This window comes from Eucyclogobius newberryi, unplaced genomic scaffold (genome assembly GCF_026437365.1).
Source record: "Eucyclogobius newberryi isolate DKJ021-1_F unplaced genomic scaffold, fEucNew1.0.hap1 SCAF_2, whole genome shotgun sequence".
Lineage (NCBI taxonomy): Eukaryota > Metazoa > Chordata > Actinopteri > Gobiiformes > Gobiidae > Eucyclogobius > Eucyclogobius newberryi.
In genome coordinates, this window is record NW_027315834.1 from 11,790,629 (window position 1) to 11,802,740 (window position 12,112).

Here is a 12,112-nt window from a genome sequence, read left to right on the forward strand (position 1 = left end):
CACCACGTTAAGGTGTCGGTCCAACCAACTGATCCAAAAAGAAATATATGGAAACATGCCAAACAATTGGCCTTGTCTGAACATGCTGCAGCAGCATCAGCTTCTGATAAGGTCCACAGCTCCCAAACAGCAGATGAAAAGTACTATTCCACCTCGTTTGAAGCCTACGGGCCAAAAAAATCTTTAAAAGTAAATAAATAAATACATTAAATTAAAAACGCGTATCGATACAGAGTCCGTGACGATATATCACCGTATCGATATTTTGAACACAACCCTACAGCGTACCACACAGTGATGGAGGAGGTGAGGATGGACTCAATAATGGCCATGTAGAACTGCACCATCATCTCCACTGTCAGATTGGCTTTCCTCAGCTGCCGCAGGAAGTACATCCTCTGCCTGGCCTTCCCGGTAAGGGAGCTGATGGTGGGCTCCCACTTGAGGTCCCGGGTGATGATGATGATGAGAAAGCGGAGGGAGTCCACAGTGAAAATGGGGGAGTCTGAGATGGTGAGGGGGGGCTTTGATTTTCCTGAAGTCCACGATCATCTCCACGGTTTTCTGGGCATTGAACTCCAGATTGTTACCGCTTCACCAGGACACCAGCCGGTCCACCTCCCTCCTGTAGACAGACTCATCCCCGTCCCAGATGAGCCTGATGAGGGTGGTGTCGTCCGCAAACTTAATTCATTTTACGGAGTCGTGGCTGGAGGTGCTGCAGTTTGTGTACAGGGAGAAGAGCAGGGGAGAAAGTACACAGCCCTGTGGAGACCGTGAGCTGATAGTCCGCGTGTCTGAGACATTCTTACTCGCACACACTGCGTCCAATCCGTCAGGAAGTCGGTGATCCACCAACAGGTGGAGTCAGGCACGTTGAGCTGGGAGAGCTTGTCCTGGAGCAGAGCAGGGAGGATAATAATAATAATAATAATAATAACTTTTATTTATATAGCGCTTTTCAGTGACCCAAAGACGCTTGTCCTGGATGGTGTTGAATGCCAAGCTGAAGTCCACAAACAGGATCCTGGCATAGGTTCCCAGGGAGTCCAGATGCTGCAGGGTGAAGTGGAGTGCCAGGTGGATGGCGTCGTCCACATACCTGTTGGTTCTGTAAGCAAACTGCAGGGGGTCCAGCAAGGTAGGAGGTGTGGGACTTGAGGTGGGAGAGGACCGGGCATTCAAATTACTTCATGACTATAGACGTCAGCGCCACAGGTCTGTAGTCATTAAGTCCAGTGATCCGGGGCTTCTTGGGGACAGGGACAATGATAAACGACTTGAAGCAGGCTGGGACCTGGCATGACTCCAGGGAGGTGTTAAAAATGCCTGTGAAGACAGGGAACAGCTCGCCTGCACAATGTCTTAAGGTGGCCGGAGTGACACCGTCTGATCCAGCAGCTTTTCGAGGGTTGGATTTCCTAAATATAGTCTGCACACATCGTGTTCCTGAACTGTGAGAGGGGTGGGAGAGTTGGGGGAGACCGGGTTTGGGTTGGCAGAGATGGCCACAGTGGGGGAGGGGGTGCAAAATCTACAGAAGGAGTTTTACAACGCTCACATGAGGGAGGAGAGAGGAGAGGGAGTCAGGCCGAGGAGCAGGAAGAGGGTTTTAGTGTAATCCTACCTGTTCACGCTGTTTCTGTCCTTCGCGACCCAAAGGAAGCAGACTTTTTCTACGTCTCAAGCCCCTCCTCTCAGCTTTACCATAGAGCATGTCTTATAATAACTAATATTATAGTTAAAAAAGAGCTATCACTTCAAGTGAGGTGATTATAAGTTCAACCTTCTAATTTAGTCTAGTTATTATTTTCAAAATAGTCATCTGTATTAATGGTCAAGTAAATTAACATATTTTCTCTTCCCCGCTTTATGTTGCACATCTATACACAATACAATATTATTAGGCACAATATAGGCCTATTATTTAGGCTTATATTGTGTTTCTATAGTGGTTTCTAAAAATAAAGCAATATAAATCTATAGGTTGATCTAAAAGTAGCTTGCGCGCTGAAAAAGTGGGGCACCCCTGAGTTAAAGAGTTGCTCTGACCTGCGTTAGCGTAAATTCCACTTCTTTGTTGACGTCATTGGCGTTGAGCTCTGTGTCACTTAAGTTCTCCTTCTTATTAAATGGAATGTTTCCATGTTCTTTCGTCGTTATGACACCCTTCCCTGCAACCAACTTTTTGACGATGCCCTGGAACATATAAAACCCACTGCAGATTTGTTCCGATGGGGAAACAACATGGTTAAAGCCATTAAAGTAAGTTTTGCATAATATAGGCTCTATAAGCGTTAATGGGAATAAGCATTAGAACAGAATGCATTTTGAATGTTTAGCATCAGTGAATAAGGGTCCGTACCCTTTCTCGCTTCTCCTTAGTGTGTGTGAAGGTGAATGGGATTTTGGGCCTGATGTTAGCCGCTCTCTTCTTGCCCTTAGTTTTATCGATGAGGAGGTTCATGAGCACTTGGTCGTGCTTCAGCAGCGTCACTCCACAATCTCTGTGGTCAAATGTCACATTGGTCTTGCTTAGACCGAGCATTGTGTGAATCTGACCAGGATAGCCCGGCATCGTGGTCTGGAAGAAAAGAAAGTCAGGAAGATGAATGTACCGTATTTTGCGCACGAAAAGGCGCACCGGATTATTAAAAGCACAATCATCTATTTGTGTACCATGTGTACTGGCTCATACACAAAGTGCATAAGATAAACAAAACAGACGGACAACATTGTTCAACATCAAAACACACTCTGCTACCGCTAAAATCAATCATCAATCAATCATCCAAATCAATTCTCAGTCAAGATCACTTGTAAACACGTAAAAAACACAGAACACACTCTGCAACCGCTAAAAGACACGTTAGCGTATTCACAACAACTCCCAGCCTCGTTCAGTTGCAACACGTAAAATACACAATACACTCACTTTTTCAGTTCATTCCTCGTCCTCAAATCCTTCAAATGCCGCGGTGTACATCCCGCATAGCTATGACCAGATGTCCTGATTTACCTGGGACAGTCCCGATTTTTTACGTCCCGTGTCCGGTTGCATTTGTCCTGGTTTTGCACAGACTTCGTCCCGTGTGTCCCGGTTTAATGTCTGCTGGGGCGCAAATGGTAAAAGCAGCCAAAGTGCCGATAGTGCTCCGTGCCAGTGTGATCCCGCATCTCGGATCCACGCGGCAGTTCAGTGATGATTCCGGCCTTCCGGCCTCTGACCACAGTTGACTGATTAGCCCGTAAGCACATTTCTTGCGATAATATAACAGATCCAATGGTCTCTTGGTAGGAGCCATCTTGGGCCAAGTTTCTTGGGGTCCTTTATTTAGCGGTAGGTGTCTGCGTTGTGCCCGACTGAAAATGTTATTTACATTTTGACAAAGCGCCGCGTGTAGCGCTAGACTACTGTTCCCAGAATGCTTTGCATACATGTTGTTGGGACTTCCAGTTCCGGAGTACTGTAAATCCAGATGTGCATCAACGTCTCGTGTCCAAAATCTTCTTTATACACCGTGTACCACACAAAACATCTTCGCGGTCAGTAAGCACAACCAGAAATAAACCATATATTAAGCGCACCGGACAATTAAGTGCACAGACGGCTTTTGAGGACGTTAAAGACTTTTACGTGCGCCTTATAGTGCGGAAAATACGGTAATTGAATAATAAAACTGCTTGCTGTTGTGGCTGATATATTATATTTTAAGTTTGTGGCCTGTGAGCCAATGCATTTCTAAGTTATCAAAAAAAAAAAAAAAAGTAAAAAAAAAAAAGTAAAACCTGTCAAATATCTCAAATTAGTCACCAGATTTTAACTTTTTATTGACAAATGACAATAAAATGATTAGTGACTACTAAAATCATTTGTCATTATTCCAATGATTTGTAACTTAAACAAGTTTGCTTATAGACCAAAGTTTGAAAAAGTCCAAAGAAAGAGTGTATTTGGATCAGTAAGTACCACACTATAAGAAAAGCAGTTGTGTTGCGTTCACTGACCGTTTGCCTGATGATGGGCTGGCTCACAACGCCCTCGTACAGCTCTGAGTCCAGTTCGAAGTTGTACAGTGGGATGTCTGCTCTCAGTTGAAGGGGCTTGTCACAAAGGTGTTCTGAACTCTCCTCTTCCTCCTCCTCCTCTTCTTCTTCATCTTCATCTACCTCTACCTCCACCTCCTCATCCACCTCTTCCTCCACCAACTCCTCCTTCTCTTCAGTGGTCATTGAACTTAGAGTGACGAGGAGAGGAGGGGCGACTCTGCAGATCCGGACGGCGCGCTTCCCTGGACGATGCTGTGGAACAAATATTACAATAGTTTAAGTTAAATGTATCACAGGTGTTACGATACCAGGGCTGTAGACTGAGAGGAACATACATTGTGCCATTAGGTTTTTTTTTTAAAGAGTGTGCTACAGGGGGCACAGGGTCAGCCCGTTTTCTGTCCCAACAGCCTGTGTCCCGCACTGGCACAGCAGCAGAGCCTAGGGAGCAGCTGCGGCTTGTACCGGCTCTTGTACCCCCCCTGCAGCACGGTCAAAACATCTGACTGCTCATTAGTCTAGTGTTGTCCCACATGGTCCCGTTTCTCTGCCCCCTTCGCTTTCAGAGCGCAGCCCCGAGCTCAGACCCCGTGTGAGGGCATGACCCATATATAAATGCAGTACAACCAAATACATTTCAAACTAAATTGTAAGTAAAGACTGATTATTTTCATGGGAACGTATTAACCTGCTTTGTATTTAACATGTCGAGAGAGTCATCCACCACAACTCGTCGTTCGGTTTAGTATTTATTAAATTTAAAGAAACGGAAATAAACAGGAAGTATTAACACTGAGCAGGTGCAGTTGTGCTTTGTCTTGATACGGATTTCAATAATACATTTTTACAATATAATGTAATTTACAACACAAACGGGTCTTATTCTAGTTCAGTTCCAATTCGAGAGATTTCTAAATCTGCTCAGGATTGTTAAAACAACTCAGTTTTACTTTGAATTGGAATGAGCCTTTCACTATAACTGTGGTTAATGTTAAAAATATATATATATTTTCCAATCCAGTCATAGTAGCATGCAGCTGTTCTTTTATTTGCACCGTCCCTACTACATAAATAAAAACATCAACAGTAGGTTTAATCAATTATTTTCTTTCAGTGAAATGCAGCAAGCATCGGCAGCACATTACTGCAAACCAGTCCTACCTCAATGACTGTGAACTCCACCTCTTGGTTTACGTCTTTTGCCGTAAATTCCACATCACCCAAGTTTTCTTTGACGTCAAATGGAATCACTCCATGAGCGTTGCACTTTATCAAACCTCCAGCTGTGTCTTTAAAGCTCAGGATCACGCCCTGGAGAACAAGAACACAAAGACAAACCCGCGCATTTAATACTTGTAAGGAAAATTACCGTATTTTCCGGACTGTAAGTTTTTCATAGTTATGGCCGGGGCGCGACTTATACTTATTTTTATACTTATACTCTGGAGCAACTTATGTGATATTATTTGTTATTTTCACACTTGCAACCACATTTCATACTCCAGTGCAACTTATATATGTTTTTTTCTTCTCCATTATGCATTTTTTGGCTGGTGCGACAAACTGGAGCCTTTACTGGCCCCCCACTGTCGCACTACACCTGCGTTTTAAACCTCCTCTGGAACACTCATCATGTTGGATTATGTTGCCCGTGTGGATTGTAAATAAACTTCTCCTGCTTAAACCATCCAGTTGGTCTCTCCAGCCCTTTACTTCCACCCTTTTTTGGACAATCTGAAAACTAAATACCAGAATTGTCATTTTTCAGTCACCACCATAATTAACCATAGTGCAAAAAACAGTAGAGTTGACAACATTTCGAAATTTAGATTATGTTGCTTTGAAAATATGTAAAAATTTGACTTTCGAGTTAGTCATTAAAAGTGAAAATGCTACAAAAGAGGTAATTTTTAAAAAAAATGTTCTGTTGCAGCCTTTCAAATACAGGTATGAGATGATTCTGCAGCTTTGTGATTCATTTTACAGGAATTTCACATTTGTCTGATAATTAAACATCAACCAATACTAGGGATAGCCACATCACTGAGTAATATCGGTATCAGCCAAAAGCACTGATATCAGTCCGCCGATATCACGCTCCAGTAATGCTGCTATATTCCAAGAGAACAGACGGTAAACTTTAAGTCAAAAGACTCTTAAAAAGACTTTTAAAAGCACCAGAAAATTAAAATTGAATGTGACAAGTTTTTCATCTAAACCAGGGGTGTCAAACTCATTTTGGGCCGCGGGCCGAATTTCGACGCTCATGCTGGGTCGCGGGCCGAACATAACGTAAAACAATAAAAATATATAAGAAATAAATAGCTTTTTTACAGCCTAGTAATAGTTGTGGAGACTGTTTCCCAAATGTGCAGCAGGTGAAAGACTGAGTCCATATTCATGCAGCAGCAGGAACATGGACTTTTGACGTGATTTCTGATGTGAAATGTTCATATCACAGACATGTTTCTGCTCAAGCTCAATATTTTCATAGTTTAAGCTGATCTTAGTGACAAATGATTCATGTAGTGACTCAAATGAGGTCATTGTGTTTGTGTTCAGTCACATTAGTGTGGACACAGTCATGTTCATACTTTATTACACTCTGACCTGTGTTTTTACCTGTGGCTCCTGATCTGCCCAGGTTTGTAGAGGTTTGGATGTTTTCCTCACAGAGCATCATCACAGAAGTTAGTTTTCTTGTTGTTAGCTCCACTTTAAGCACAGCTCTAACATCCACAAAACAGTCTTCTTTCTTTCTTCCACGTGTTTCCTAAAGCCACACGTCTCTGTCCTAGCTCAGACCTCTGCTCTGAGGTGCGTAAGTGCTGTAAAGTGCGCAAATGCTCGTCGTTACTCCTCAGCACTTCTCCCTTGCAGTACACACGGCAGTGAAAAGCCGCACGGGGGAGGAGCGGCCACCAGCGGCATTGTGGGACGTGTAGTGTTAAGCTACGTACAGACCGCCGCGGCCTAATCGCGCCCGACGCAGAATTTGAGCGCGTGTACATTTGAAAGGTTTACGCACCGGACGCGCGCTATCGACGCCCCGGCCACTGTACATGGCGCGCTTGAGCTCTCTGTGCACATGCGCAGTAGAGGTGTTGTCGCATGAGCAATGGAGTTGTTGTCAGTGTGGCCTTTCATTGTGTAAAATGGCGGATATCGAGAGTGTTGTTTTCGCGTTTTTGGTTTGTTTCTGTCTCTGTATTCCACCGTGAATACATCGTACAGCTCCATTCTCCCACAAACAGCCACAACCAATCGTTCGTCTGCCATTGTTGACGAGCAAGGAAAAAGTGGCGATTCTTGGGGAATTCCACGGGGAATACCGGAAATGCGAGGGGCAATACGTACGTACGTACGTCACTGGAGCGTCAGCTCTGATTGGCTGCTGCGGCGGCTGATACGCTTCAGCTGCCAGAGACCTCAACATATCTGAACTCGTGGCGTAAGCCGCTTTCCGGCTCATACGCGCGCTCAAAGCGTCGAGAGCGTAAAAAAACGCACCAATCGCGCCGCAAAAACAAAGAAATCGCACCGCGGCTAACGCACTACGTGCTCGACGCGCGTTTACCATAGACTTTGAATGTAAACTGGACGCTTCGGCTGCGGCGGTGTGGAACCCGCTTTAGCGCCAACAACGGTTACGGATGTACCTACAGTTCTATGAATAAAAATATATATATATATATTAATTCAAAACGTTCTGCGGGCCGGATTAAAACGTTTGGCGGGCCGGATGTTTGACACCCCTGATCTAAATGATCAGTTTTGCCATGTCTACTCCAAATAACTTTAGTATGAGAGGTTCAAAGGTGTGAAAGTGTGTGAACCGACAGAGTTAGAGGAGAGACTGTCACTGCTGCTGTTACAGGAGGAGCAGTTACAAATTAAGTCTGATGAATAACCTAAAAAAACAGGGAATCCACAAAATGAAAGTGTGAAGGCAGATTTTCCTACACTACAGAATAAACGTATTAAAGCCCAAACATAAGGCAATATAATGATGGCTCTATAATTTTTTTTCTCCCAGTCTGAATACATTCATTGCCAATATCGCTTCTCCTAATAAAGTATGTTTTGTAGCGTTTTTAGCCTTGACTGACGATTGCACTTACTGCCACTATATTATCATCTCTTGTTGATATTTTAACTCCCATTCTTATCTTGATCTTTGAAAGCCTGCGCCCTCACCTTCTCCCGCGTCTCGCCCGTGTGGATGAAGGTTTCCGGGACCTTGGGCCGGATGTTGGTGGCTCTGCATTTGTTCGTGGCAATGTCTGTGAGGCGGTTCATCAGGATTTGGTCATCCTTGAGCAGAGTGATGTTGCAGTCACTCTTCTCGAAATTCAAGCAGGTCAGGATCCTGCCGATGTACGCGTTGACCTTCCCCATGAACGGCTCCAGGGGTTTGACAACCACGCCCTCCAGGATCTCTGGGTCCACGCTCTCAGTGCCGTGGGTCGGAATCTTGATGTCGGTCGCAATTTGTTCATTCTGAAACATAAAACAGTATCTACATTTTCAGTGTCTATTAGGGTCATAATTAAGCTACTTTTTTCCCATCCTTTGAACCTTGCGGTCATTACAGCCGTGTGTCTAATTCATAGATTTACTGGCCAATGACCACCGGGGGCCCTCTAGCAGGAAGCGCAAGTGTTTGACACACTGTAGAAGAAGACATCAGTGGCCAGTGGTCACTGTCCAGAAGACACGTCGTGTTCTCTACATTTCAAGCTTCACAACGATATGTTTTACTATACCGTATTTTCCGCACTATAAGGCGCACTTAAAAGCCTTTAAGGTCCCCAAAAAACGTCCATGCGCTTTATAGTCTGGTGCGCTTTATGTATAGACTAGTACCCATGGTAGACCATTAGTTGATGGTGCGCTTTATAATCCGGTGCGCCTTTTTGTGTGCAAAATACGGTAATCAGACTCAGAGAAATTAGTCAAAGGAGGAAGTGAATCGAGACGCGGCAAAAAGCAAAGACACGTGTAGCGTGGATCCCGTGGATCACTACAGGGGACCATATTTCTGCGTAAATAACTCATGTCACAAATCAAAATGCTGTGTGTTTTATTACAATTCAACTCATCGCACTGAGAAATTAGTCTAATTAGACCCACAGTGCAGCGGACCTGTGCATCACTTCCGCGTTTATTTATGTGTAAATATCTCATATTACAACGTAAGCACTTGGGGCTTATTGACAGGTGCGGCCCGCATATGGACAATTCTTTTTACTCTGTAAATTTCGTTCCAATCAAATATTGGACAGAAATTAACAAGGCACTACAGTGCATTGTTTTTGACACTGCCCTCCCACAAAATTTTAGAACAATGTACTTGGGCCTCAGAAGTCATGCCATGGATACAAGAAATGGATACTTATGGAAAGTACTTTTAGCGGCAGGAAAAAAAGGTCATCACACAGACATCATGACACACACCTCACCAACGATAGACAAATTAATAAAATTACATTCAGACTTAATTTTGGAAATGGACAAATTTCACACAGACTTTGGACCAAATAGGACTCTTATTTTAATTTCAAAGTGCCGTGATTAAGTTTCTTTGGGTGTTTAGTGCTGCTTGTGTTATTTTTGTTTTGGTTGTCGCTCTTTGGTCGTGTTCTATGTTTTATATTCTTGAAAAACTGAAATAAAGATTAAATATATAAAATAAGCACTGTAGTAGTTATAATACAGGCTAGAGAGCATTGGTGCAGCGTTGATGCACAAATGTCATAGGAAATAATGTAAAAACAGGGCGATAAAAACGATAAGTGTTAGCATTACCATATGATATAATTATGGTCCTAATAATGCAGGGAGCTCTACCTGTGTGTTGTTGTTATTGAGTGTCTGCGTGATGTCACGCAGGCACTATATGTTCTTGTTGAAATCATAATAAAAAATTCCATTGCATACAAGTTATACCTCATTATGATCGCTTTCACAGTAGTACGTGTGCTATTACTTTTGAACAACTTTTACTTTTTGCAGGATTTTCAAAAGTATTAGTACTTTTTCCCCAGTGAAATAAATGGGGCATTATGTCTGCGTAATTCTTTAGGCTTTATTCTTTTGTGACACAGAGAGAGAGAGCGAGACGCAGACACTCTAGCAATGGCTTCAGCCGTTGCAAATTATCTAGTTATTATTATAAACATAAATGTTTAAACACTGGTTTGTATTGTATAAACTGTTGTGTGTATCACTAACCTCATATGAAGAAAACCATTGATCTTTCTTCACATTAGTTTGACTTTTTTTGGGAATTAAATTGTATTTTTTGGGATTTGCATTGCATCTTTAGTAGAATTTTCCAATAGAACAAACTGACTGGTTCAGTGTTCTCGCTGGGCTGAGGTTGAATAATGGCGGTGGGACAAACCGTGCCGCAGGCGGCGCTTGCAAAATGTACTTAAAAAAAGTAGCACGACGCTCGGCGATCTAGATTACCGTGCGAGCGCCGCGGCACTCTTCGCCAGCATGAGCAAGCGCCGCAGTCCGTAAGAACTCCGTGCGAGTTATCTTAATACCTGGCGGTATCTTTTGAGCACGGCTATGACCAACCGGAGCGTACCGCCATGCCAAAACCCCTCAGCGAGAACACTGTGGTTTATTAAATCTTTTGCCTGTGATGGTGATCTTTTTACTAAGTTAAGGTAAGGTAAGGTACTAAGGTATGGTAAGGTACTAAGGTAAGGTAAGGTACTAAGGTAAGGTACTAAGGTAAGGTACGGTAAGGTACTAAGGTAAGGTAAGGTACTAAAGGTAAGGTCGTGTCCAGTTGACCTACTTTTCAAGGTGGACATTCGGACAGCAAAAAGGCGTGAGCCCTTAATAGGGCTCTGTGTAGGAGGGAAGAGTGTCGATATTCGGACGCAACCATCGGCTCTAATAAAGTCCTGGTTTATGGTTCGTTTGGCTGTAGTTACTGGGTCCAATGCACATGAGAAAAACTGGCACAGAGTTCGACCTTTTCTCTGTGGAAAAAATGATTTCACTTTTTTCTGCTGGCAAACGCCTCAGAAAGTGGTGCCATTTTTCCCACTTCAAAAGGTGCATTTGTTGTCAGTTGAAAATACTTTTAGCTATGAGATGAATATGACAAGTGTGTGAAGCCAATCCAAAACAAATGGTGATAAAGTTCAACATTTGTGCAACAGAAATTTGGCGATTTCTTTCAAAAACTGAATGTCCCGTACAGTTACAATTCATATGAGATTATGATATTAAAATCTATGACGTTTTTTTTTTTATATCCAATGATTAAAAGAATCATTAATTTGTAAGAATTTAAAATAATTATTTGACATTTGATTAGTTTGTGCTTTTAAGACACAGGAGCTGATTAATATTAAGCGTACAATCTGCATTGTATTAAATCAATACTGGTCCAAAATGAATATCTGCGCAGCGTTTTGTAAAAGCTCTCCTTCCTGTAGCAATTTTATACAATTTCAGTCGTTTCAGAGGCTCCATAGTGACGATCAGTGGGAGGGGCTTGACAAACTGACCCAGCTTTTCGTGTTTATGCAAGTGTGTGATACTTTATGTTCCAGTGTAAGAAAATGATTTGGAGAAAACAGAAGTGGTGGGCATTATATATTGAAATGTAGATATTGTGAACGTGTTTTTGAAGATATACTTGCTATTCGATTTTGCTCATCGTTTATAGTGAAAAATATTCCACAAAAATATGAGTGACGTTGTAAACTTATAAGTATATACCGTGACATTTCTGCACTTGTGCTTAATTTTACAGATATTTTACATTTGTCTGATCATTAAACCTCAACTAAAAAGTTTAAAATCATGTAACTGTTGGACAGCATGATGATTTTGTGAAATTAAACAGTTCTAGGTGTAGAGTGGACAGTTTATTTTGTTTCCAGGTGGAAGGTTGCTGAGAGCACAAACTGAACCCAAAATTTGAAATATATTATTTTAAAGGAGTTAAAGGAGTGCCTGTCGCGTCCGTTTCAAATCAGCCAAGACAACAGGTTCACCCAAGAGTGCTCTGATTGCAAAACTAGAGGGAAAT

General features: G+C 42.6%; 1 protein-coding gene across 1 annotated transcript in view; it reads right to left on the reverse strand.

Moving 5' to 3' along the window:
- LOC140367133 (uncharacterized) overlaps positions 1-12,112 on the reverse strand; it is a 38,248-nt gene that overhangs the window by 20,813 nt on the left and 5,323 nt on the right. Inside the window, exons 6-10 of the mRNA XM_072453479.1 lie at positions 8,248-8,550; positions 5,212-5,361; positions 4,009-4,302; positions 2,366-2,584; positions 2,053-2,199 (exon numbers count right to left, since the gene is read on the reverse strand). Of these exons, the coding sequence (XP_072309580.1) occupies positions 2,053-2,199; positions 2,366-2,584; positions 4,009-4,302; positions 5,212-5,361; positions 8,248-8,550 (1,113 nt within the window). The remainder of the gene's footprint in view (positions 1-2,052; positions 2,200-2,365; positions 2,585-4,008; positions 4,303-5,211; positions 5,362-8,247; positions 8,551-12,112) is intronic.